The 21,957-nt window shown below is 39.1% G+C and overlaps 2 protein-coding genes across 26 annotated transcripts; one reads left to right on the forward strand and one right to left on the reverse strand.

Annotated features, from left to right (window-relative positions):
- Positions 1-471: 471 nt before the first annotated feature.
- Positions 472-7,593, reverse strand: LOC103426228 (kinesin-like protein KIN-14Q). Of its 25 annotated transcripts, none has more exons than XM_070814368.1 (11): positions 6,504-7,499; positions 6,326-6,394; positions 6,176-6,223; positions 5,067-5,147; positions 4,838-4,935; positions 3,090-3,124; positions 2,904-2,954; positions 2,287-2,434; positions 2,091-2,128; positions 1,793-1,956; positions 946-1,093 (listed from the first exon to the last, which is right to left on the reverse strand). In XM_070814368.1, the coding sequence occupies exons 8-11, from the start codon at positions 2,325-2,327 to the stop codon at positions 956-958; spliced, it is 381 nt and encodes a 126-aa protein (XP_070670469.1). In that variant the 5' UTR covers positions 2,328-2,434; positions 2,904-2,954; positions 3,090-3,124; positions 4,838-4,935; positions 5,067-5,147; positions 6,176-6,223; positions 6,326-6,394; positions 6,504-7,499; the 3' UTR covers positions 946-955. The 25 variants fall into 25 exon arrangements, 16 of the variants coding, with proteins under 16 accessions (XP_070670461.1, XP_070670474.1, XP_070670469.1 ...); XM_070814361.1 differs by lacking the exon at positions 2,287-2,434 and having other exon boundaries at positions 6,504-6,715; positions 7,093-7,327; XM_070814362.1 differs by lacking the exon at positions 2,287-2,434 and having other exon boundaries at positions 6,504-6,628; positions 7,093-7,321.
- A 9,929-nt stretch (positions 7,594-17,522) lies between these two features.
- On the forward strand, positions 17,523-20,155 carry LOC139187567 (protoheme IX farnesyltransferase, mitochondrial-like). The gene is made up of 4 exons (XM_070813060.1): positions 17,523-17,664; positions 18,043-18,271; positions 18,693-18,796; positions 19,493-20,155. The coding sequence occupies exons 1-4, from the start codon at positions 17,523-17,525 to the stop codon at positions 19,915-19,917; spliced, it is 900 nt and encodes a 299-aa protein (XP_070669161.1). The 3' UTR covers positions 19,918-20,155.
- The last annotated feature ends 1,802 nt before the right edge of the window (positions 20,156-21,957 follow it).

The raw sequence follows: 21,957 nt of genomic DNA on the forward strand, positions 1-21,957 counted from the left end.
TATAAACATATTATATGGGAAAGTGTCTAATTAACAACTACTAATCAAACTGCAAAAGCAACATATGAGTTTTTCTGGGTTCAAAGTTCAAACACAGAATAGAACCAACAGAGTCAAAGGTCTTCATATGCATTATGAGAAAAAAAAACCTCATTACGGTATAAAAAATCATAACTTAAAGCTAAACCCAAAAAAGTAAGAGACAAACAATTGATGTTCCTTATTATGTCCATCTAAGAGATGGGCCAGTAAAATTTGTGAAGAAACACCTGCTGGTTTGTCCAACATGAGAAGATATAAAGTTCTCATTGACGATTCATTACTTGAGTGGTTTATTTATTTAAGTGATTTCTATTTTGTTAAGAAAATGATACCGCCATAAAAAAAATGGAGTTTTAACGAAAAGTCCACGGTACTGTTCACTTTAACGAAAAACCACATTTTTACACTAAAAAGTCAAACTTGATACTATTCATTTTACCCTTTATTTTGTCCTTATCATTAAAACTCCAAGTTTTCAAGCTCTTTTCATTAGTTTTCCTTAAAAAAAAATAGAAATACATAACAGTTCAATCAAATCATTTTTTTATGTCCTATACTAACTGGTTGAAGATGCCCGAATCAAAACAAAATGGATATCTGCAAACTTGCTTGCTCTAAGGACAACGATTTCCAACTTTAGTAGAATCACATCCAACTCTTATCAATTACTTCTGAAATAGTAAAAAACCATGAAATTGTGCAGTCACTAAAGACCTAAATACTGAAATCACAAAAGAAAAACAACCCAATTCATAAATTAATGATTGAAAGGATATAATCCTACCTGAGGACCCTCAGATCACTTGAAAGTGTATCCCAAGTGTGAAGGCTGTCAGCGAAATTGAACTCCTGCCATTTTGAATTTGATAAAAGCATTACTTGTGAAGTACGCGTTCGTGCATGTCCTATAGATCTACCCGTTGTTGATTGGAAATTGAAAACTGATATTCGCAAGAAACAGCAGCTTAATTACAGTATTGATTTCGAAGTCTGTATATTTTGTGGTTAAGAGGAGGGTGATCCACTTAAATGCATAAAATTGGGGATTGACCTGTCATTTAAAATTTTAGCCCAGTCAGTCCTGTATAAAGAATTCTAGTGACCTAAATATGATATTCTCAAATAACATTGAAACCTTAACGTGTTAAATATTTAAGTAGCATTTTACTATTTATAAGGCTGTCGACAGGTGACACATAATAATTCTCGTCTTGGAAAAATTATTAATTTTGATCAAATCTCTAAGGAGATAGGTAATAAGAAAGTGCTAGGAAGTCACTGGATAAGCTTGAACCCCGGAACAATCTAGCTAAATAGTATCCGGTGTCATTCCATGCCATACCAATGGCATACTAATGCATGTATCCTCTTCAATTACATTTACATAAATGTGTTGTGGCATACTATGTCATGTTTTATATAAATTTAATCCTCCAATTTAACACGGTCACCAAAAAAATATATTGGAGAATCAAATTGAAAAATCCAACATAACCCAAATTTACATTAACAGACAAACAGATGCTACAGTAAAGTAAAAGAGAGCCAAGAACGGAATTTTACTTTATCTATGCCGATAACCGTTTGCGAACGAAACAAATACCAATTGGAATGCAAAAAATAATGAAGTGAAATAAGCACATGGAAGTGTTATTTATAATGAAGTGAAATTATCCACTATGGTTTATTTGACATATGGATAATTTCGTCTAAGAAAGAGAAATAAGTAGCGTCAAGCACAGTAAATTACCATCTGTTTGTATCTCAAAAGTTCACAAGTGTCCAGTTGCCTCTTTGCTGGACCCAACTCTATCCGTCTCACTCTACTTGCAAAGTTCAGTGAGCAAAATGTCTCACTCACACCATTTTCATTAGGACTTATTTGAACAAACATGAGTGTCTTCGAGTCTCCTCCTAAAACAACGAATGATATTCATTAGTTTAAGTTTCATCCAAGAAACCAGAGAATAAAATAAAAAATATGAACTTGGAATATTAAACAACTCAGAATAAGAATTGTTGATTCTTCTGTGATCCAAATGAAGTACCTAGAGAGTCTTGAAGCAAGTGGGTAAGCTTCGAGTTCCTGCACATAACACATAATTTAGTAAAAGAAAGTAATAGCTGAATACATCAGGTGGCAACTTGGCCAATATAAACAAAGAACTATTCATTAAACATAAAGGTATGTGTGAGCTTTTAGTTGCAAGTGCAGATATGACATCACCAAGGGAAGACAGAGACCTATTTATGTTTTGAGTTTCCTTGAGTCGTTCTCCTTGCATTACTGCCAGTTTGCAGAACTTCCCAGACTTCACTCATGTTGTTTACATGTGCCTCAACCAGACCTGGAACATGATGTATCCCCTCACCGAGTTGTCTTATTTCTAGCCTACAAATTATCGCAATACTGTGAAATGCTATTATCTTGAAATGATCCCATAACGTCCCATCCTTCGCACTTGTGAAGACATGGAACATCATGAGAACTGAACAGAAAGTCTCATGTTTTAACAATCATGCAGCATCCCACTCATGGCATAATTGTTTGTGGGATGACACAACTGGAGTCTATTTCTACAGAACCCATGAAACTAAACAATCCAAAATTAACAGATTACACTGACAACATTCCAACAAAAGAAAGAAGACCAAAAATATTATGTATTCTAAAGTAATTTAGGGAGCTGAAATAGCAAAAACCCACCTAATTCTAAACCTAAGTAAAACCTTCAATTAAACCCCAACTACAAACCTGAATTAAACCTTCAATTAAACTCCAAATTAAACTATTAATAAAACCCAAATTAAATCATCAATCAGGAAAGATAAAAATACAAAAGGGGATTTAAGAGGTGTACCTGGAGTGAGTGAGTGAGTGAGTGGGCGAGTGATGCGGCGACTGTGAGAGTCTGAGAATAACACAGAGATGGGATGTTTAGCACCAAACAAAAAAACTATAAAAAATTGTGTTCCTTCCATACAGTACTACGCTTCTAGCAACAAATATAGAATAAAGTACAAATCTGAAAGAGTGCCGAAATTACTGCATACGGAAAGTCCACCATTGTTGAACATCTCCCTGCAAAGGTATGTATGATATATATGATGCATGCGTATCAAATAGCATCAGCATGTTTCTAATTAGTATGATAGTCAGATAGTCAGATTGTTAGTTTAGGAGAAGATTATTGCCCAATCAACAGGTAGAATCAAAGTATGAATATATTCAGTTAATATTACAGTACAGATTTTGCATCCCAAGATATGTGGTTCTTATAGATTCATGAAATAAATGTTGAGAGTATCGCGTTTAAGAATGGGAAAAGGCATATCTAAACTAATTAAGGGTTACATATATATGGATTTCAGACTCTTAAGAAGGTGAAAAGGCAGAAAACAAAAGAATAATGACTTCAATTAAGAATTTAGTAGTGTACAAACTATCACAAACGAAAGGAGCAACATTTGATTTCAAAAAGATTTCAGGGATAATAAAACCCATTGAGGGAACACATATACAGGTTAAAAGGGCATAAGCGATGGCACAACATGAGTCCGTAACATCATTCAGAAGTCAATCATATGACAAACTACAAACCTAATTAAATCCAAAAACATGAAAATGAAAATCGCAAACACAGCAAATCCATTAGTTAATTGTCCAGTCCCCCAATTTAACTATTGTTACATGCATGCGATCAAATTAGACCTGGGAAGTGGGAAACATGCATAATCATTAAGCACTGAGTTGATTGCAGGGCAAGCAAGCATCAAATTAGAATCACTATATAACATCGTTAATTTAAACCAATTTTAAATGACTAAAACCTTTCCTCCATACATCTTAATAAATTAAGTTTTTTTTTATATTTCTGGTGTATTTTGATTTTCCCTCTCTTTGTATGATTTGAGCTCTAGTAGAACATGCTTTGTTATACATTAGATAAGTCTGCTAAAAAAGAGGAGGCTAGAGCCTAGAAACACTTATAAAGAAGATATTTCATAACGTTTCCATGTTGAGCTATGACCAAGGCAGAGTTAGACTCATATCAGGATCACTACAGGTTCTGGGAAAGGATTGCCAAAAGAATGCACGCATAACTTCTCCTACAATTACCTAAGCATCCTATTAATATACTTAACATGGTACACAGACTTTACAATCAAGAAAACGAAGAATGCAACAGTTGTAAGGTCTTGTTTCTTATCAAAATAGATCCCTCTTAAGAAATGGACTTATATGCACTAAATTTGAATACTAATCAGGAGATACATACATGAATAGAGTTACAAAGGTCCTAAATCCTTATCCCATGACCCCATTTTCTTTCCCAAAATTTCCAGCCAACCAAACAGACGCCAACCTAACCCTAATCAGCAAATTTCTCAATCAAACACCACTCAATCACCCATCAAAAACCAAGGAAATTCAAGAAAAACGAAGAATGCAATAGTTGTAAGGTCTTGTTTCTTATCAAAATAGATCCCTCTTAAGAAAGGGAATGAGACAATTCTGAGAGGCAACTGCTGGGTAAGAGTACAAAATTGCATGCCTTCCATTTTAAAGTTCAAAATTTTCATTTCTATTCTGAAGATCAATATTATGTATCTTCTCATTTTTTCATGCATTTAGATACCTTTTGAGAGAAAGTCCCATGCTATTTTATTTCCATTTTGTGGTGTTCTAATCTTTCAAAAGTACTCCACACATGCAACGCTTCTTCAAAAGTGGAAAAAGCAGGGAAACCACGCACGCAGTCTGATTTTAAAGTAAGTTTGAAAGTCATTATACCTCCTGTTAGTTTATCCTATCCTCACTTGGGCTCCATATGGAAAGATTTTCTTGACAGTTCCTTCTACAAGCGTTCCCTCCTTAAGGTATAACAGTTCCTAAAACATTATATGGCAAACCAATGTCAGTTCTTATGAAAAATAAGATCACAGAATCTCAGAACAAACAAGGAGAGAACATTGCAAGCAACAAAAAACATGAATAAATCAAATGTCGAAGTCCAACCGACCCAAGCTTCTTTCTCACTCAATACTAAGTCATTCTTAGCTTCGTCTATTTGAGTAATCTGCACATGCATCCGGCAACTCACCTACACCATTAGGAAACAACATGTGTAAGAAGCAAACTAACAAATCAAACATATGCAACTAAGGGAGGAAAAGGTTAAACAATGAAAAGTTGTTAGTTGAGGTAAATCATACTCCACAATGAAAATTAGTAAAGATTAAAGTACAAAACAATTGAGGTAAATCATATACTCCAGAACGAAAAAATTTAAGAAATACAAACTTAAAATATTACCCATCACGCTAGCCGCTTCTTCTAACCCACCAATTGCTAAATGTTAAATTTCTTGAACTACACAACCTATGACAAATACCTGAACAGTAAGGGTGCGTTTGGTACGTGGGACGGGACGGGACGGAACGGAACGAGGCGTTCCGTCCCGCGTTTGGTGCGCTAAAAATGGGTGGAACGGGTTGTTCCACGGGACAGATTTTGGGTGTTTTTGCGTTCCACCTCTCCCCCCTGGAACGGGTTTGTTCCACGTCTGTGGAACACAATGTTTTACCATTTTAAGACAAATATACCCCATGTCTTTTTCAAAAATTACACCTTCGTTCCGTCCCGTCCCGTTCCGTTCCGTCCCGTCCCGTCCCGTTCCGTTCCGTCCCGTCCGCGTACCAAACGCACCCTAAGAGAACAATGGACATTCATTGTACTCAATCTGCATTTATCCCAGAACCAAGAAAGTTATGAAGAAACAGAAATGAAACTGTACAGCAGGTATACAGCAGGGAACAAACACTATGAAACTGGCACTCAAGTACTGTAAGGAATATCAGATTAGCATTCATCTAACCAGATCTTCTAGCTACTAACAATTAGTTGTTAAAACCCTAACACTAATCAAGCGATCCTACACATATATCTAGCTTTCTTCGCATCCTGCCAGTAATAAATTGCATTCAAGCGCGTAGTAGCAGCTTGCACAAATAAACAGTTTAAGTATGATAAACAGAAAAAGGAAACGGAAACATGAAAACAAATGGAATAAGCAGTGTCATAAAGATGCGATATCTGACCATGTAAATAAGTGTTCTTGAGTGACATTACCAGTAGATCAGTGAGTTCACGATAGAGCTTCTCTAGCTCCATGTGTTCCTGCAAAATGGAAAATATAACCCATAAATAACATAGTGCTCAATATAACCTAGTAAAACTCTTCATATGAAGATATACAAAAGGAGAGGAAGCAGATATCACTTGGCGCAAGGAATGCTCTGCATCCCTCTTCATGGAAGCCATCTCAACTCTCATTTTTTGGACTTCGGCCTGAAATCGAGCATTTCAAGGAGGTTGTTTGACAAAGCAAAAAATTCAGAACGCAAAGCTTCAAATTGATAATAACAACACTGTTGGGCAATAAACAGAGGGCACTTACCTCAAAGAAGAAAGCTTGACCTATGCATCCCTCTGACCTTGGCGTGCACGGTCCACTTCTTCCTCCCATGCCATAGTCGTACACTAATCCAAATTATACAATCCTCAACTACGCACTTCCCTTGACTTCTCCAATCAGATTATGGTCAGTCATTCACTTTCGACATATCAATAGAGCATGACCAATCTAGTTCACCCCAATAGTTCCTCTTCCTGTATAGGATAATGCATGATAATAATATGGCAACATGAAATTGCCCTCAATTTTTTCTAAATTTACTACCTTCTTCAACCAAATAAAACCTATTGTCTCCTCAAATATCATAAGATTAACAATTAAATGTTCAAACTTCAACTTCCCCTATATTCCCTTCCTCTTTACGCAGTAACCCAATTGAAAATTTGAAACCTCCCATCCGAAATACAAAACCAAAAAAAAAAATCAGAAAGGAAACAATACGTGCACATAGCAAATTTGATTAAAATACAGAAACGAATCACAAATTCCCACTTAAAACAAAATTAGAAGAGATGGCAATCTATAAAAATCAATAAACAAAAAATTGAGCAAAAGGGTAGTGAAAACTCACCTCCATCTTCGAGATTTTCCTGCCTAAACTGCTAGGGAACGTGGTCCGAAGCTTTAGCATAAGCAGACTTGAAGTGTCTCTGAGCTTTCAATCTTCCGGAAGAGAGAGGTGGTGCAGCGACGACCTTGGTGCCGTGAAGGAAGGTAGGCGCGGTGGCGGAAATAGAGAGGAGTTCGGCGGAGGAGGGGATCACAGCCGTCGGAATTGTGGTGGCGTCGACTGTGATTATGGTTTTGACTTCGGGCAACTGTCGGAAGAAGAGGGAGGGAGTCGAACCCTAGATCGGTGGCGGTTCGGCTGGTGTAGCGAGACCCCCGGTTGTAGAAAAGCTCCGAAGCGCTCGTCATACACACCAAACGCCTTGTTTTTTCACCTTGTCCTCCTCGAAACGTGTCTATTTGTGTCGGATTTTTTGACGAATTTACAGTGATGGATGGTTACAGAAAGAGTCGGAGAGGAAAAGAGGGAAAGAAAAGGGGATGGAAACGGAGTCGAAGCAATGCAAGACGATTGACACGTTGGCGCCCTTCCATTGTGCAAAACGGTGGCACTTTTGTAAATAAATTGAAATTATCAATCTGAACGGCAGGCCGAGGCGATGGTAATTTTGTAAATAACTCAAAATCCATCTCAAATGAATAGTGCCAATTGAAGGAATTGGATTTCCTCCTGAACAAATGATGGGATCTCTCATGATCACACAACACGGATCGTTGAATATAATTATTATAATTTTTAGAACAATCTCCTATTTGTAGCCGTTAGATCAAAATCTAACGATCTGTGTTGTGTGGTCATGAAGATCCCCACCAATTGTTCAGGAGGAGATCCAATTCCCCAATTGAAAACGTTACTTTATACTAAAGTAATATTATAACAATAATAATATTTTTTCTTCCAACGATTAGGACCTTAAACCGAAATTAGGTTCTCGAAAAACAGCTCCACTCCAGTTGGCTTGAATATGACCCAAAAAGATATACCCCATTGTGAAGAGTGAGGAGAAAAAAAATTTCTAGTTTGAACACATTAAGTCCTGCTCGCCCGCACAAATAAGTTCTTCGAAATTCTCTCGTTTCTCTCCAGCAACAAAACCCAAAATTGGCTAGCACACTCACATTTCCTTCGCAACACTATCTCAGTCGTAGCTTTAGAACTGTAGAACAATGGAGACACGGGACTTTCACTGTTATCCTCAGCTTTAGAACATTATACACCATCATGGAGACAAACGGGCGCGTATTCTTGTCCTTATAGTCATATCATAGGTTTTGACCCTCCATGAGAAACCAATGAAGCAGCTAACCAAGAAAAAACTAAACCAATAAAGAGAGATGGATTGTTACATAAAACGAGAAGCTGCCGCATGGTTATAAACTCCATCTTCTACATCTGATCTAACCAGATACAAATGTAAATGCTTCGACAAAGACAACCAAGAAGCAGTGGCGGATCCAGACTTTTATCATTGGGTGGTCCCAGTATTGGAGTTGAACGGGAAGAGTTCGGATCTCTCCCATCAAAAGCCACGATCAAGTGATCCGGACCGTTGAAATTTGATCCAACGGTTACAAACAGGGGGCTCTTCTAAAAGTTATAATAATTGTAGCCGTTTGATTAAATTTCAACGGTCCGGATCATTTGTTCTTGGGCCTTTGATGGGAGAGATCCGGACCCGATCTCTTCCCGAGTTGTACTATTTGAAATAACATTGTTTAAACTAATCGAGTATGATTTTCATGTATTATGTCGTACCATGTTCTTAATTTCTACACATTCAATTATTAAAACAAAAATTCATATAAATTAATGGAGATAAAAACATATGTATATTTGTTGAAAAACAAAACATATATATAGAAATTAACCATCACATGATCAAATCAATATAAAAAAATCATATATTACAATCCAAGCACTAACTAGTATATATTAGGAATCTAACAATTTTATCCGATACACATCAATTTAATAGCATTCTATTTTGGACTAAAATTAGAAAACTTATTTAAATTTAGACATTAGGACAGTATTAAAATAACAAAAATAAAATTAAGAAATGAAGCGGTGTTTGAGAGGAGAGAGGTGGACAGGTGATGGCTTGGTCATATGCGGTTAGAACGAAAAAGGAAACTGGGGAGAGAGGAAAAAGGGATTGGGCATTGGGATTACCGATTAGGGTCTCTTATATAAAATATTAAAATGGGAATTGGGCTCACACATTCATTTTAATTGTATTGGACTCAAACGGTGCGTTTTGGCCGATTCAGTTTAACAAGAAAACAACCTTCTTCTTTCTTTTTCATCTGCAGTCTGCAGAGAGTCACCGCTGCATATCTCCCCTCCGCAAAACTCCAGGCCGTTGGGTGGTCCTGAGACCACCCTAGTCCCTGAATGGATCCGCCTCTGCCGTTGGGTGGTCCTGGGACCACCCTAGTCCCTGAATGGATCCGCCTCTGCCAAGAAGTGAGCTCCCCCAATTTCCAAATCATTCAAATCTTTCCTGAAACCATCTCAGCTCAATGGAATGGAAGTTCTTACAAATCTAGAAATGGGACTCTTATCCGTGAAAATTCTATTTTTGAAGGGCTTAGACTCGATCTCCTCACAACAGAATTTGCATCCCATCTGTGTTTATGTAACCCATACTGGTTTTCAATATAAACATTCATAAAGGATCCCTTTCTTAAGGAAATAGCGGTTGACGCTTAGCTAGAAGATATACTTATTTTCCACCTTCATCTAGTTAAGTTGAATTATCACTTATTAAGTTATTGTGCCAATTTTTTTCAACTCCTGAATTCAGGACTCGGTTTGATTGCAGTATTGGGTGTATTTTTATTCATGCGTTAAACATCTACATTTTGTGTTCGTAGTAGATTCTCTTCTAACTAGGGATTATCAATTTTTCGTCATTGAAACTTAGTTTAAGATTTTTTTTTCTTATGATTTCATCACTTTTACTTCAGCATGCTAGTCGTCACAACTTCTGGAATTGGGTTTATTCATGGAAGTGGCCATGCCATTGATTTTGCTGGACTTTGTTGCACATGTGCTGGTACCATGATGGTTGCAGCATCTGCTAATTCCTTAAATCAGGTTTGTGTGCCCCTTGTTATTCGGCTCTTTTTGGGCCTGGCTTATTGTGTAGATGAAAATATTTTTTGAATGGCACGGTCTTTTGTAATGGTGAAAGGTATAGAAAAGCGAAGCAAGAGGCGAAGAAAGCTGTCAGAGAAGCTAAGTTAGCGGCTTACGACGATATGTATAAACGACTAGATACCAAAGAAGGAGAGTTAGATATCTATAAACTATCTAGAGCAAGGGAAAAGAAGACAAGGGACCTAAACCAAGTGAGGTGCATCAAGGATGAGGATGGAAAGGTTCTTGCTACAGAGAACGCGGTTAAAGACAGATGGAGAGGTTATTTTCATAATCTTTTCAATGAAGGACATGAAATGAGTGCTTCTTTAGGGGAGTTGAGTAACTCAGAAGAGTGTAGAAACTACTCTTTTTATCGTCGAATCCGGAAGGAAGAAGTGGTTGTAGCTTTGAAGAAGATGAAGCATAGAAAAGCAATAGGCCCAGACGATATACCAATCGAAGTGTGGAAACTTTTGGGAGAGACAGGTATAACATGGCTCACTGACCTTTTCAATAGGATTTTGAAAACGAAGAAGATGCCAAATGAGTGGCGAATGAGCACTTTGGTGCCTATCTACAAGAATAAGGGCGACGTACAAAATTGCATGAACTATAGGGGTATTAAGCTAATGAGTCATACAATGAAGCTCTGGGAGAGAGTCATTGAGCATAGATTGAGGCAAGAGACACGGGTTTCGGACAACCAATTCGGGTTCATGCTAGGGCGCTCAACCATGGAGGCAATCTATCTCTTACGAAGATTGATGGAAAGATATAGAGATGGGAAAAAGGATTTACACATGGTCTTTATAGATTTGGAAAAAGCGTATGATAGGGTCCCAAGAGACATTCTTTGGAGGATTTTAGAGAAGAAAGGAGTACGAGTAGCATATATCCAAGCTATAAAGGATATGTATGAAGGAGCAAAGACTGCCGTAAGAACTCATGAAGGACAAACCGAAAGCTTTCCCATAACTGTAGGATTACATCAAGGCTCATCCTTAAGTCCTTACCTTTTTGCGTTGGTAATGGATGAGTTAACACGACATATTCAAGATGATATTCCTTGGTGTATGCTTTTCGCAGACGATATAGTGTTGATAGATGAAACTCAGGAAGGGGTAAATGCAAAGCTTAACCTTTGGAGAGAAGTGTTGGAATCTAAAGGTCTTCGCCTAAGCCGATCAAAGACAGAATATATGGAGTGCAAGTTCAGTGCAAATGGAGGCCAAAACGAGTTAGGGGTGAGGATCGGAGATCAAGAAATACCAAAGAGCGACCGTTTTCGTTACCTAGGATCTATCTTGCAAAAGAATGGAGAATTAGATGGAGATCTCAACCATAGAATACAAGCTGGATGGATGAAGTGGAAGAGTGCATCCGGCGTGTTGTGTGACCGCCGTATGCCACTGAAGCTCAAGGGAAAATTTTATAGGACGGCAATAAGGCCGGCGATGCTGTATGGCACAGAATGTTGGGCGGTGAAACATCAACACGTACACAAAATGGGTGTAGCGGAGATGAGGATGCTTCGTTGAATGTGTGGGCACACGAGAAAGGATAAGATTAGGAATGAGGATATCCGGGGTAAAGTAGGAGTAGCCGAAATTGAAGGAAAGATGAGAGAAAATCGGTTACGGTGGTTTGGACATGTGCAAAGAAGGCCTACTGACGTTCCGATTAGAAGATGCGACTATGGGACAGAGGTTCAGGGCCGAAGGGGTAGAGGAAGACCTAGGGAAACTTTGGAAGAGACTCTAAGAAAAGACTTAGAGTACTTGGATCTAACGAAGGACATGACACAGGATCGAGCACAATGGCGTTCTAAGATTCATATAGCCGATCCCACTCAGTGACTTGGATTTTCCAAGTCTCCAACCGAGAAGTTTTCCTCACTCGGGAAATTAAGGGAACACTACCCCAACCTACATGCTCCACTCAGAAAGCTTCAACATACAAGCTTTAACAAAAGAAAATTCAAAGAACTTAGCGAAGAAGGCTTTGGTGTATTTAACACAATACGTTGAAATGAAGGAAAGCTTATTTATTGATATCCCCGATAAGCTACAAATATGTACATATACATGAGTCAAAATAAGCACACAAGAGGGAGCCTTCACAAAGGTTGCTTAGGAGAAGTCTCAGCAGTCGGTAGAACCCCAGAAAGAGAAGGCACCGGAGGAGGATCATTTGGAGCCTCAGTACTGGACAGAACCCTAGAAGGAGGAGGCATCAGAGGTTGATCATTTGGAGCTTCATTACGCGGTACAGCTCCAGAAGACGAAGGCAATAAATGCCTTTGGAACAAACCCACAAATCTCTGATGATCAAGTAAAACCTGACCATCAGTTTCCTTCATCTGGTCAAGCTTCCTCTTCATGTTTGTAGCATAGTCATGTGCGAGCCGGTGCAACTGTTTATTCTCATGCTTGAGCCCTCTAATCTCCTGTTTGAGACTCATCACTTCAGCCGCCAATGATTCAACTTGGCGGGTTCGAGCAAATAGGCGTTGGGCCATATTAGCCACAGAACCTGCACACTGAACACTGAGAGCCAGCGAATCCTTAACAGCTAACTCATCAGACCGTTTGGAAAGTAGTCTGTTATCTTTGGGAGTGAGAAGGTTCCTGGCCACCACCGCAGCGGTCATATCATTCTTCATCACGGAATCCCCAACGGTAAGAGGACCAGTAGGGGAGACGAAGGATGGGCGCCATATGTTGTCTGGAGAAGGCGGGGCTGCCTCTTCAACAAGGTTCAAGTCAAAACGACGGTCGGAGGGGCCAGACATTTTCAAAGGTGTTGAAGAGAGAAGAGGTCGGACAAATCAAGATCTTAGAAGTGCAAGAATGAAGCTTCTACTGGTGGAGATTCAAGTGTGCTTTGGAACTTAATGCCAGCCCCTATAAAAATCTGCACTCGACGAAGCTTCAGAAATCGAAGAGGCGCCTGCTCAGAAATCGAAGAGGCGTTTGCTTTCTCAAAAGCTGGGCTGCTAAGAGATCACGAGGGTTGATCTCAGAAATCGAAGAGGCGTTTGCTTTCTCAAAAGTTGGGCTGCTCAAAGACCACGAAGGCCGATCTCAAAAATCGAAGAGGCGCTCGCTTTCTCAAAAGCTGGGCTCCCTAGAGACCACGAAGGCCGATCTCAGAAATCGAAGAGGCACCTACTTTTCCAGCCTTTTCCAGCCTTGTCAGCACCTGTCACGCGCACACTCAGTTTTGCGGAAATTATGGGCATTCTGTCAAAGACTTTTGGGGAAGTAGAAAACACATGAATCTTACTGTTCAATCACCCACTTCCCACACGCAACAATAGCTCATGGGTACCACAGATAACTTTGCCAAAGTTCTCTGCCAAAGTTGAGCACGTGAAGCTTGCAGCTCCCACTACATCGCTCTGACCAAGAAGGGTAAAAGAATAGCAAAGAAACAGCACTAACAAAGTTTAGACCCATAAATTTTGAAGGTCTAGCTACCATATTATTACCCACAAGGGTAAAGGAACAGTACCACTGCTGGATAATTGGAAAGTCCCTGTGTGTCAACCTCTGTGCTTCGTGGCAAGGTAGACTAGCAAACATGCCCAAACTTTACTCACATTCGAGAAAACACTTCCAATAAGATTGCTTGCTCCAAAATCGAAGAGGCACCGTCCTCCAAATCTTGAGAGCCAGACTCCAAACATGACTACTTTCTTAAAAATCGAAAAGAGGGTAAAGGAACAGTACCATTGCTGGATAATTGGAAAGTCCCTGTGTGTCAACCTCTGTGCTTCGTGGCAAGGTAGACTAGCAAACATGCCCAACCTTTACTCACATTCGAGAAAACACTCCCAACAAGATTGCTTGCTCCAAAATCGAAGAGGCACCGCCCTCCGAATCTCGAGAGCCAGACTCCCAACATGATTACTTTCTCAAAAATCGAAGAGACTGCTCCCCGAATCTCGAGAGCCAGACCCCCAGCATGATTGCTTTCTCAAAAATCGATGAGGCATCGTTCTCCGAATCAATCGAAGAGGCGCTCGCTTTCTCAAAAGCTGGGCTGCTCAGAGACCACGAGGGCCGATCTCAGAAATCGAAGAGGCACCTACTTTTCTAGCCTTGTCAGCACCTGTCACACGCACACTCAGCTTTGCAGAAATTATGGGCATTCTGTCGAAGACTTCTGGTGAAGTAGAAAGCACATGAATCTTACTGTTCAATCACCCACTTCCCACACGCAACAATAGCTCATGGGTACCACAAATAACTTTGCCAAAGTTCTCTGCCAAAGTTGAGCACGTGAAGCTTGCAGCTCCCACTACATCGCTCTGACCAAGAAAGGTAAAAGAATAGCAAAGAAACAGCACTAACAAAAGTTTAGACACATAAATTTTGAAGGTCTAGCTACCATATTATTACCCACAACTGTAAAGGAACAGTACCACTGCTGGATAATTGGAAAGTCCATGTGTGTCAACCTCTGTGCTTCGTGGCAAGGTAGACTAGCAAACATGCCCAACCTTTACTCACATTCGAGAAAACACTCCCAATAAGATTGCTTGCTCCAAAATCGAAGAGGCACCGTCCTCCGAATCTCGAGAGCCAGACTCCCAACATGACTACTTTCTCAAAATCGAAGAGAGGGTAAAGGAACAGTACCATTGCTGGATAATTGGAAAGTCCCTGTGTGTCAACCTTTGTGCTTCGTGGCAAGGTAGACTAGCAAACATGCCCAACCTTTACTCACATTCGAGACAACACTCCCAACAAGATTGCTTGCTCCAAAATCGAAGAGGCACCGCCCTCCGAATTTCGAGAGCCAGACTCCCAACATGATTACTTCCTCAAAAATCGAAGAGACACTGCTCTCCGAATCTCGAGAGTCATACCCCCAGCATGATTGCTTTCTCAAAAATCGAAGAAGCATCGTTCTCCGAATCTCGAGAGCCAGATACCACAGACCACTTTTTCAAAGTGCTCTGACAGAGTTAAAACATGTGAAACTGGCAGCTCCCACTACCGTGCTATGACCAAGCAGGGTAAAGGAATAGCATTACTACTTGTTGTTAGGGAGACTCCTATATATGTCGACCTCCATCCCCAACGGACAGGTAGACCTGCAAAAATGCTCAACCCTTCATCAGATTTGAGAGGGCACTCCCAACGAAGCCTTTCGAAATATTCAGCTTTCTTTCCCCCCGATAATACCTCTGCAAACAAGCTATACTAGAGCAAAAATATCTCATATCATCAGGGTTAAAAGCAAGAGTATCCCATATCATGCTTTTTCCCTGTCTTTTCTTTTGGCCTTGTTTTTACCTGCAAGACAAGGAGAAAGAGAGCAATCAGTCAGCACTTGGAATCAAGCTTCCAGCCAGGAACTGACTGCCTGGAACCCCTTACCTGATTACTTACCTGGCATTGCTCTCGAGTACTCATCTTCAACATCTTATGTTTCCAGGGAAGATTCCGCATCTGCTTGAGGAACAGATAGGGTAAGTGCGAAGGATACAAGGAAGCATGTGGAGACAAGCGTAACAGCACACGTGCCGATACATTCATTACTCTGTCAAAAGCAAAAGTATCTTATATCAGCAGGGTGGAACGTACTCTAGATTTGATGGACTTGTTTTGACCCTCAAATTCTTCATTCGGCCTTATACTCTGGAGGAAACCAGAAAACCCTCCAGCTCAGTTCAAGAATAAGCCTGTGGAAAGTTACTTCTTCAAAAGCAAAAGTATCTCATATCATCTCTTCTCATTTTTCTTCTCTTTATCCTTCATGCTGCTGCAAGATGGGGAGAAGGTGAACAATCAGTCGGAGCTCTGATTGCTTACCTTGTCTGTCACCTCTTTCAGCAGACCCCCTAGCTCGGCGACTTGAGGGACTCCTACTACATGGTTTGTATCGCGCTTGACCAAGCCTGAAACTACAAGTAAGCTTCAAGTGAAATTGATACATTACCTTGTGCATCTCCACCAGTTAAAGATACCACCCCTGGATGGAGGAAGAGTACTTCCAGAGAAGATGCCACATCTACCTATGAGACAGATAAGGCAAGTTAAGACGACACCACACTCCGATACTTAGAAATTTCGTGATTACGAGATCATTCTCCCATAATATTTCCTAATGTCATTTGTACTAAATCATTCACTTGTACTCACTAAATGAGAGCTTGAACCTATGTACTTGTGTAAACCCTTCACAATTAATGAGAACTCTTCTATTCCGTGGACGTAGCCAATCTGGGTGAACCACGTACATCTTGTGTTTGCTTTCCTATCTCTATCCAGTTATATACTTATCCACACTAATGACCGGAGCAATCTAGCGAAGATCACAAAAAGCGATCGTTTTCGCTACCTAGGATCTATCTTGCAAGAGAACGGAGAATTAGATGGAGATCTCAACCATAGAATACGAGCTGGATGGAAAGAGTGCATCCGGCGTGTTGTGTGACCGTCGTAGGCCACTGAAGCTCAAGGGAAAATTTTATAGGACGACAATAAGGCTAGCGATGTTGTATGGCACAGAATGTTGGGTGGTGAAGCATCAACACGTACACAAAATGGATGTAGCGGAGATGAGGATGCTTCGTGGGATGTGTGGGCACACGAGAAAGGATAAGATTGGGAATGAGGATATCCGAGGTAAAGTAGGAGTAGCCGAAATTGTAGGAAAGATGAGAGAAAATCGGCTCTGGTGATTTTGGACATGTGCAAAGAAGGCCGACTGACGCTCCGGTTCGAAGATGTGACTACGGGACAGAGGTTCAGGGCCGAAGGGGTAGAGGAAGACCTAGGACAACTTTGGAAGAGACTCTAAGAAAAGACTTAGAGTACTTGGATCTAACGGAGGACATGACACAAAACCGAGCGCAATGGCGTTCTAGGATTCATATAGCCGACCCCACTTAGTGGGAAAAGGCTTTGTTGTTGTTGTTGTTGTTGTATTGCTTTGGCTGTTGAAAAGTTATGCTTTCAATTGACTCATAGTAGCTTAAATGTTAGTTGTTGCAAAATATTTTGGCAGCCCAAAACTGATCAGGGTTTTACTTTAAATAAAAACCAAGTTTGTTTTCCAATATCTATTGAAAAGTACCCATTGTACTGTACTAAATATTTTATACACATAACTTGCATATTCCCCCAGTATCTTTTTCTCTCTGGTCTGAAATTTTTTGTCAATATCTATGGACTTATCTCGTAGCTTCCACTTGTTTAACAGTAAAATAGAACAGTAAAATAGATGTCTCTCTCGCCAAACACACACATGTTTGCATGTGTTTACACCTTGTAATGGGACCATTTCAAGTTGATGATCTTGAACCACCCCATGCAGAGATGGTTTTCTTTGCTTCACCATCTGATTGGTATAGCACTCCTGTAGCAAAGGCCTGCACCACAAGGAGCACAATTATTGTTGATCGGTTTGTCTTTGGTATGTATATGGGAAGATATGTGACAATTACTTACCTCTCTCTGATATCCCATTTTATCTGCCTCATGGATTTTTAGAAATGAAGCTTCTAACGTAGCCACACACTGCCAATCAACTTTGGTCTTAGGATGTTGTTATGGATAGATTGGGAATCATGGTGACTGACTTTAGCTGTAGGCATAAAAATAGAAACTTTATGTAGGTACTATTAGTTTTACTATTTTCTTGTCTATAATTCAACCCTATTTTTTCTTATTCATATGAGAATAATTCTTATCGAAAAAAAATGTGAATAGATCTAGTTTTCTTTTCTATAATTCTTCGTATTGAAGTTTTCTTTTCAACTCTATCGTTTTCTTCATGTTGATCCCTTTGCAGACCTAACTGATATTTTTGTTTGTTACATTACGAGTCATGACATATATCAAGAACTGAATTTTCCTGCATGTTGGCTCGTGATTTCTCTTTTGGGCTCTTTCAGCTGGGCTGCAGCTTCCGGCCAGGTTTCCCTCAATGCAATGCTACTCCCAGCTGCTCTCTACTTTTGGCAAATACCTCATTTTATGGCCCTAGCATACTTGTGCCGTAATGACTATGCCGCTGGAGGGTATGAGCTTCTGGGTCTTTCATGGTCTTACTTTAACATTTATGTCATCAGTTGAAAAGATTCAAATATTTTGCACCTGGAAATTGTTTCAGAACAGGAGTTTTATTTCCTGCCTTTGCTTTCATGGGCCATGTATCTGTTCATGGAAAGAATTAATCAATATCCAATTATGCCCTATGAGGTCAAGGCAGAAAGAATTATAGTCGACAGATTTTATACTTTTTGAGAGCGAATGGTGTGAGCAGCCGTTTTGTTATCCAATTTACTTCCCCTTTTAAATGATTAGCATGAGATTTTAGGAATTTGTAGTCAAGCTGATTGTAGGTTGGATCTTTGTACGTGTGATGGTGGTCCACAGATTATTGATGCAGTTCACTTGGCTTCTTCCTCTCTAATCCTTTTTCGTTTGATTCATATTCAGATTTAGGATGTTCTCCCTTGCTGATGCTTCTGGTCAGAGAACAGCCTCAGTAGCTTTAAGGAATTGCATATACATGATCCCTTTGGGGTTCTTGGCCTATGACTGTAGTCCAAGACTCACAAACCATCTTTCTTTTCCTAATCGTGTTTCTATTTGTATTTTTGTATTTCTATTGGTGGTTGTCTTGTAAAGCTCTTTGAGCATTTTTGTTTTTCTTCTCTCTTTTCAACCAATGTTCGATCAATCTTATGTCTTATTGAAAGAAGGTTTTCCATCGTAGAGGTGTCAGCATTTGTCTTCTTTGAATTGCAAATAAGTGATTTAGACTTACATTTACCATTGGGAAAAACGCAAGAAATGTTATCATTTTTTTCTTCCACGAAATAGATTGTTATCTGGCTTTCGTGTCTGATATGGCTGTTTTCAGATTGCATTTTGAGTCTTTAGCTATTTGCATTTTCCTAAGACTCTTGATGGTTTTAACAAAGCTGACGAGTTATATTTGTTATTCATGGTTTTGGTTGATTTCATATGTCATTGGTCCTCTCGTACATTGACTTTAATTTGTGGTTCCTTCTACCGATTATCAATTGTATGATACTGCGGGGACAATTCTTGATCATCGTAGTACGTGATTGATTAATCGGAAATGTCATCTTTGTTATCATGCAACTCTTCTTGGTAGTAGAATGACCAACATGTTCCATGCTTGAGATGCAATCTTTGGCCCTTGATCACTAATCAGGGAATAATTAATGTTGGGGATTACATCTCATTCCGCCCGTTTCTTCTGTCTGCAGGGGGTATGACGTCTGGATGGTTTTGTCTTGAATCTACTCTTCTTACTCTCGCGATAGCTGCAACATCATTTTCGTTCTACCGAGACCGTACTACACATAAAGCAAGGAAGATGTTTCATGCCAGCCTTCTTTACCTTCCTGTATTTATGTCGGGGATTATGTTCCACCGCATCGTTGATAATCAACAAAGCCTTTCTGAAGAGAATTTAGAGAGTAGCGTTGAGCTTTCATTGTCCTCACAAGACGGCAATGTCAAACGGAAGAGTAGGTTGAGGAATACCTCAGATGGCTCACAAGTTCGCCCACCTGTATCATACGCCTCTATTGCACCGTTTCCGTTCCTCCCAGTTCCTTCGTATGCCGATCCAAGATATGTTTCTGGGTCCCTTGTTTTGTACAATGAAACGTCGAAAGCTGCCCAATAAAGTATTTTTGTTCAAAGAGCAATGTCTTTCCCCAAGCAAACGTCTCCCGGAAGGGTCGAAAGCCTGTATTCTTTTGCAAATTGCAAGTTTCTTGTTGCGAATGTATTTTTTGCTTTGTAGTGTTGGAGGTTTAGGTGTTTGAGTTGGTATTGCACTGTTGATTTAAAGTATACGAACAAGGTGGCCATCTGTTCAATGATTATGGAAGGGCAGCTATTGATTTTTTGTGGAGATGATATTTACAGGGTGATTTATAATATGAACGGTTCTGATCATAAACACAAAATTCTAACTCCGCAATCTTAAGGAGCCAAGATATCTGCATCAACTGCATGATCGAGCGGTTGCTGGTTGAATCACGGGTTTGTGCACTTCTTAGATCATTTGATCGTCGTTTACTAATTAGGCGATTGCCCTACAGTTGTTTTTGTGAAGACAAGTCGAGTCGACTTTATGTTCTTAAGCTTGAGTACAGGCGATCGCTCTACAATCGTTTTTGCGTTCACCTTCCATACCTATTCAAGTGCAAGTCCATTAGCATTTCACATATGGGATTGGAAGACTTCCAAGAACTAACTAGCCACATATATATAACAGTAATAAATGACATATCATTTACTCCAACCGATATGCCAAAGATGACATGAAAAAGAAGGTTAAGCTGACATATCATTTACTTCAACCGATATGCCAAAGATGACATGAAAAAGAAGGTTAAGTTGACATGGACAAAGAGATGTTAAATTTGAAGTTGCTTTCAAATTGGATTTTTTTTTTTTTTTATTTTCAAAGGTATTCCACTTGCTTTACTTTAAATGAAGTAATAAATTATATTATTTTTAAACCAACAACCCAACTTTTATTATTTTTGTTTAAAAAAACATAAATAAAACAATAAATTTTGGCTTATTGGGTGGAATGAAAATATTAACAGCATGTCAAATTGTCAAATCAATCATCAAATAAAAATTTGATGTTTTGAATTTGATGTTTTTTTTTAAGATGCTCAAACATACTAAAACGTGTTTACAGATTACATGTGCACCTGTTCAAGTGTGTGTCTACATTTGGCCACGTGTGACCATCACTGCTCGGAATTTGTTTTGGGAATGGACCATCACTTTGGTCTTATTTCTCTTGACTGACTTATACACTTTGTCAAACGTCTTTGCGTGGTTGGATGTTGAAAAAGGAAAAACTTTTCATAAAATTCCAAGCTAAAAAGTGGCTTTTTCTATGTAAAACCAACTAGGCCGCTAGATGTAGAAAAATGAAGCTCTTTTCATAAAATTCCAAGCTAAAAAGTAGCTTTTCTTATGTAAAACCGAATGGGATACATGTACCGTGTGACAAGAAAAAGGATAAAATTCCAAGCTAAAAAGTAGCTTTTTCTATGTAAAACCGACAGGGTTAAATGTACCGTGTGATAGGGAAAATGATATGTAGAAAAAGAAAGCTCTTTTCATAAAATTCCAAGCTAAAAAGTAGTTTTTTCCATGTAAAACCGACATGGTTAAATGTACCGTGTGACATGGAAAGGGATATGTAGAAATAGAAAGCTCTTTTCATAAAATTCCAAGCTAAAAAGTAGTTTTTCCTATGTAAAACCTACTGGGTTAAATGTACCGTGTTACAGGGTGTTTGTCACTCATAATGTCATGTGTAAAGTACTTTCAAATTCTTGAGCTCAATTACTGTTTACTTTTGTTGAAATTAAATATTCATTAGTACTTGAGTGAAAGAAAGGCATTAGGCCTAATCCAAACTTATTTTAGGTCCAAACATTTTGTTCATTTTTTCCTCTCCTGTAGACTGACATATAAGTTATGGAAGAACATTGTCTACCACTCAAATTTAAAAGAGATGAATCATGAAAAGTGATGAAGTTTATATTATTTCATTTTCAATGCACAAGTAGCTAATTTTAATTAAAAAGCTCTTTTCTATGCCTTATTTTATAAAGGACTTCAAATTTTTTCTTTATGTATGAGAAATAATAACCACAAGCTGATTGGCTCTTAGTTCAACTTAGTTGGCAAT

The sequence above is a fragment of the Malus domestica genome, chromosome 15, assembly GCF_042453785.1.
Source record: "Malus domestica chromosome 15, GDT2T_hap1".
Classification (NCBI taxonomy): domain Eukaryota; kingdom Viridiplantae; phylum Streptophyta; class Magnoliopsida; order Rosales; family Rosaceae; genus Malus; species Malus domestica.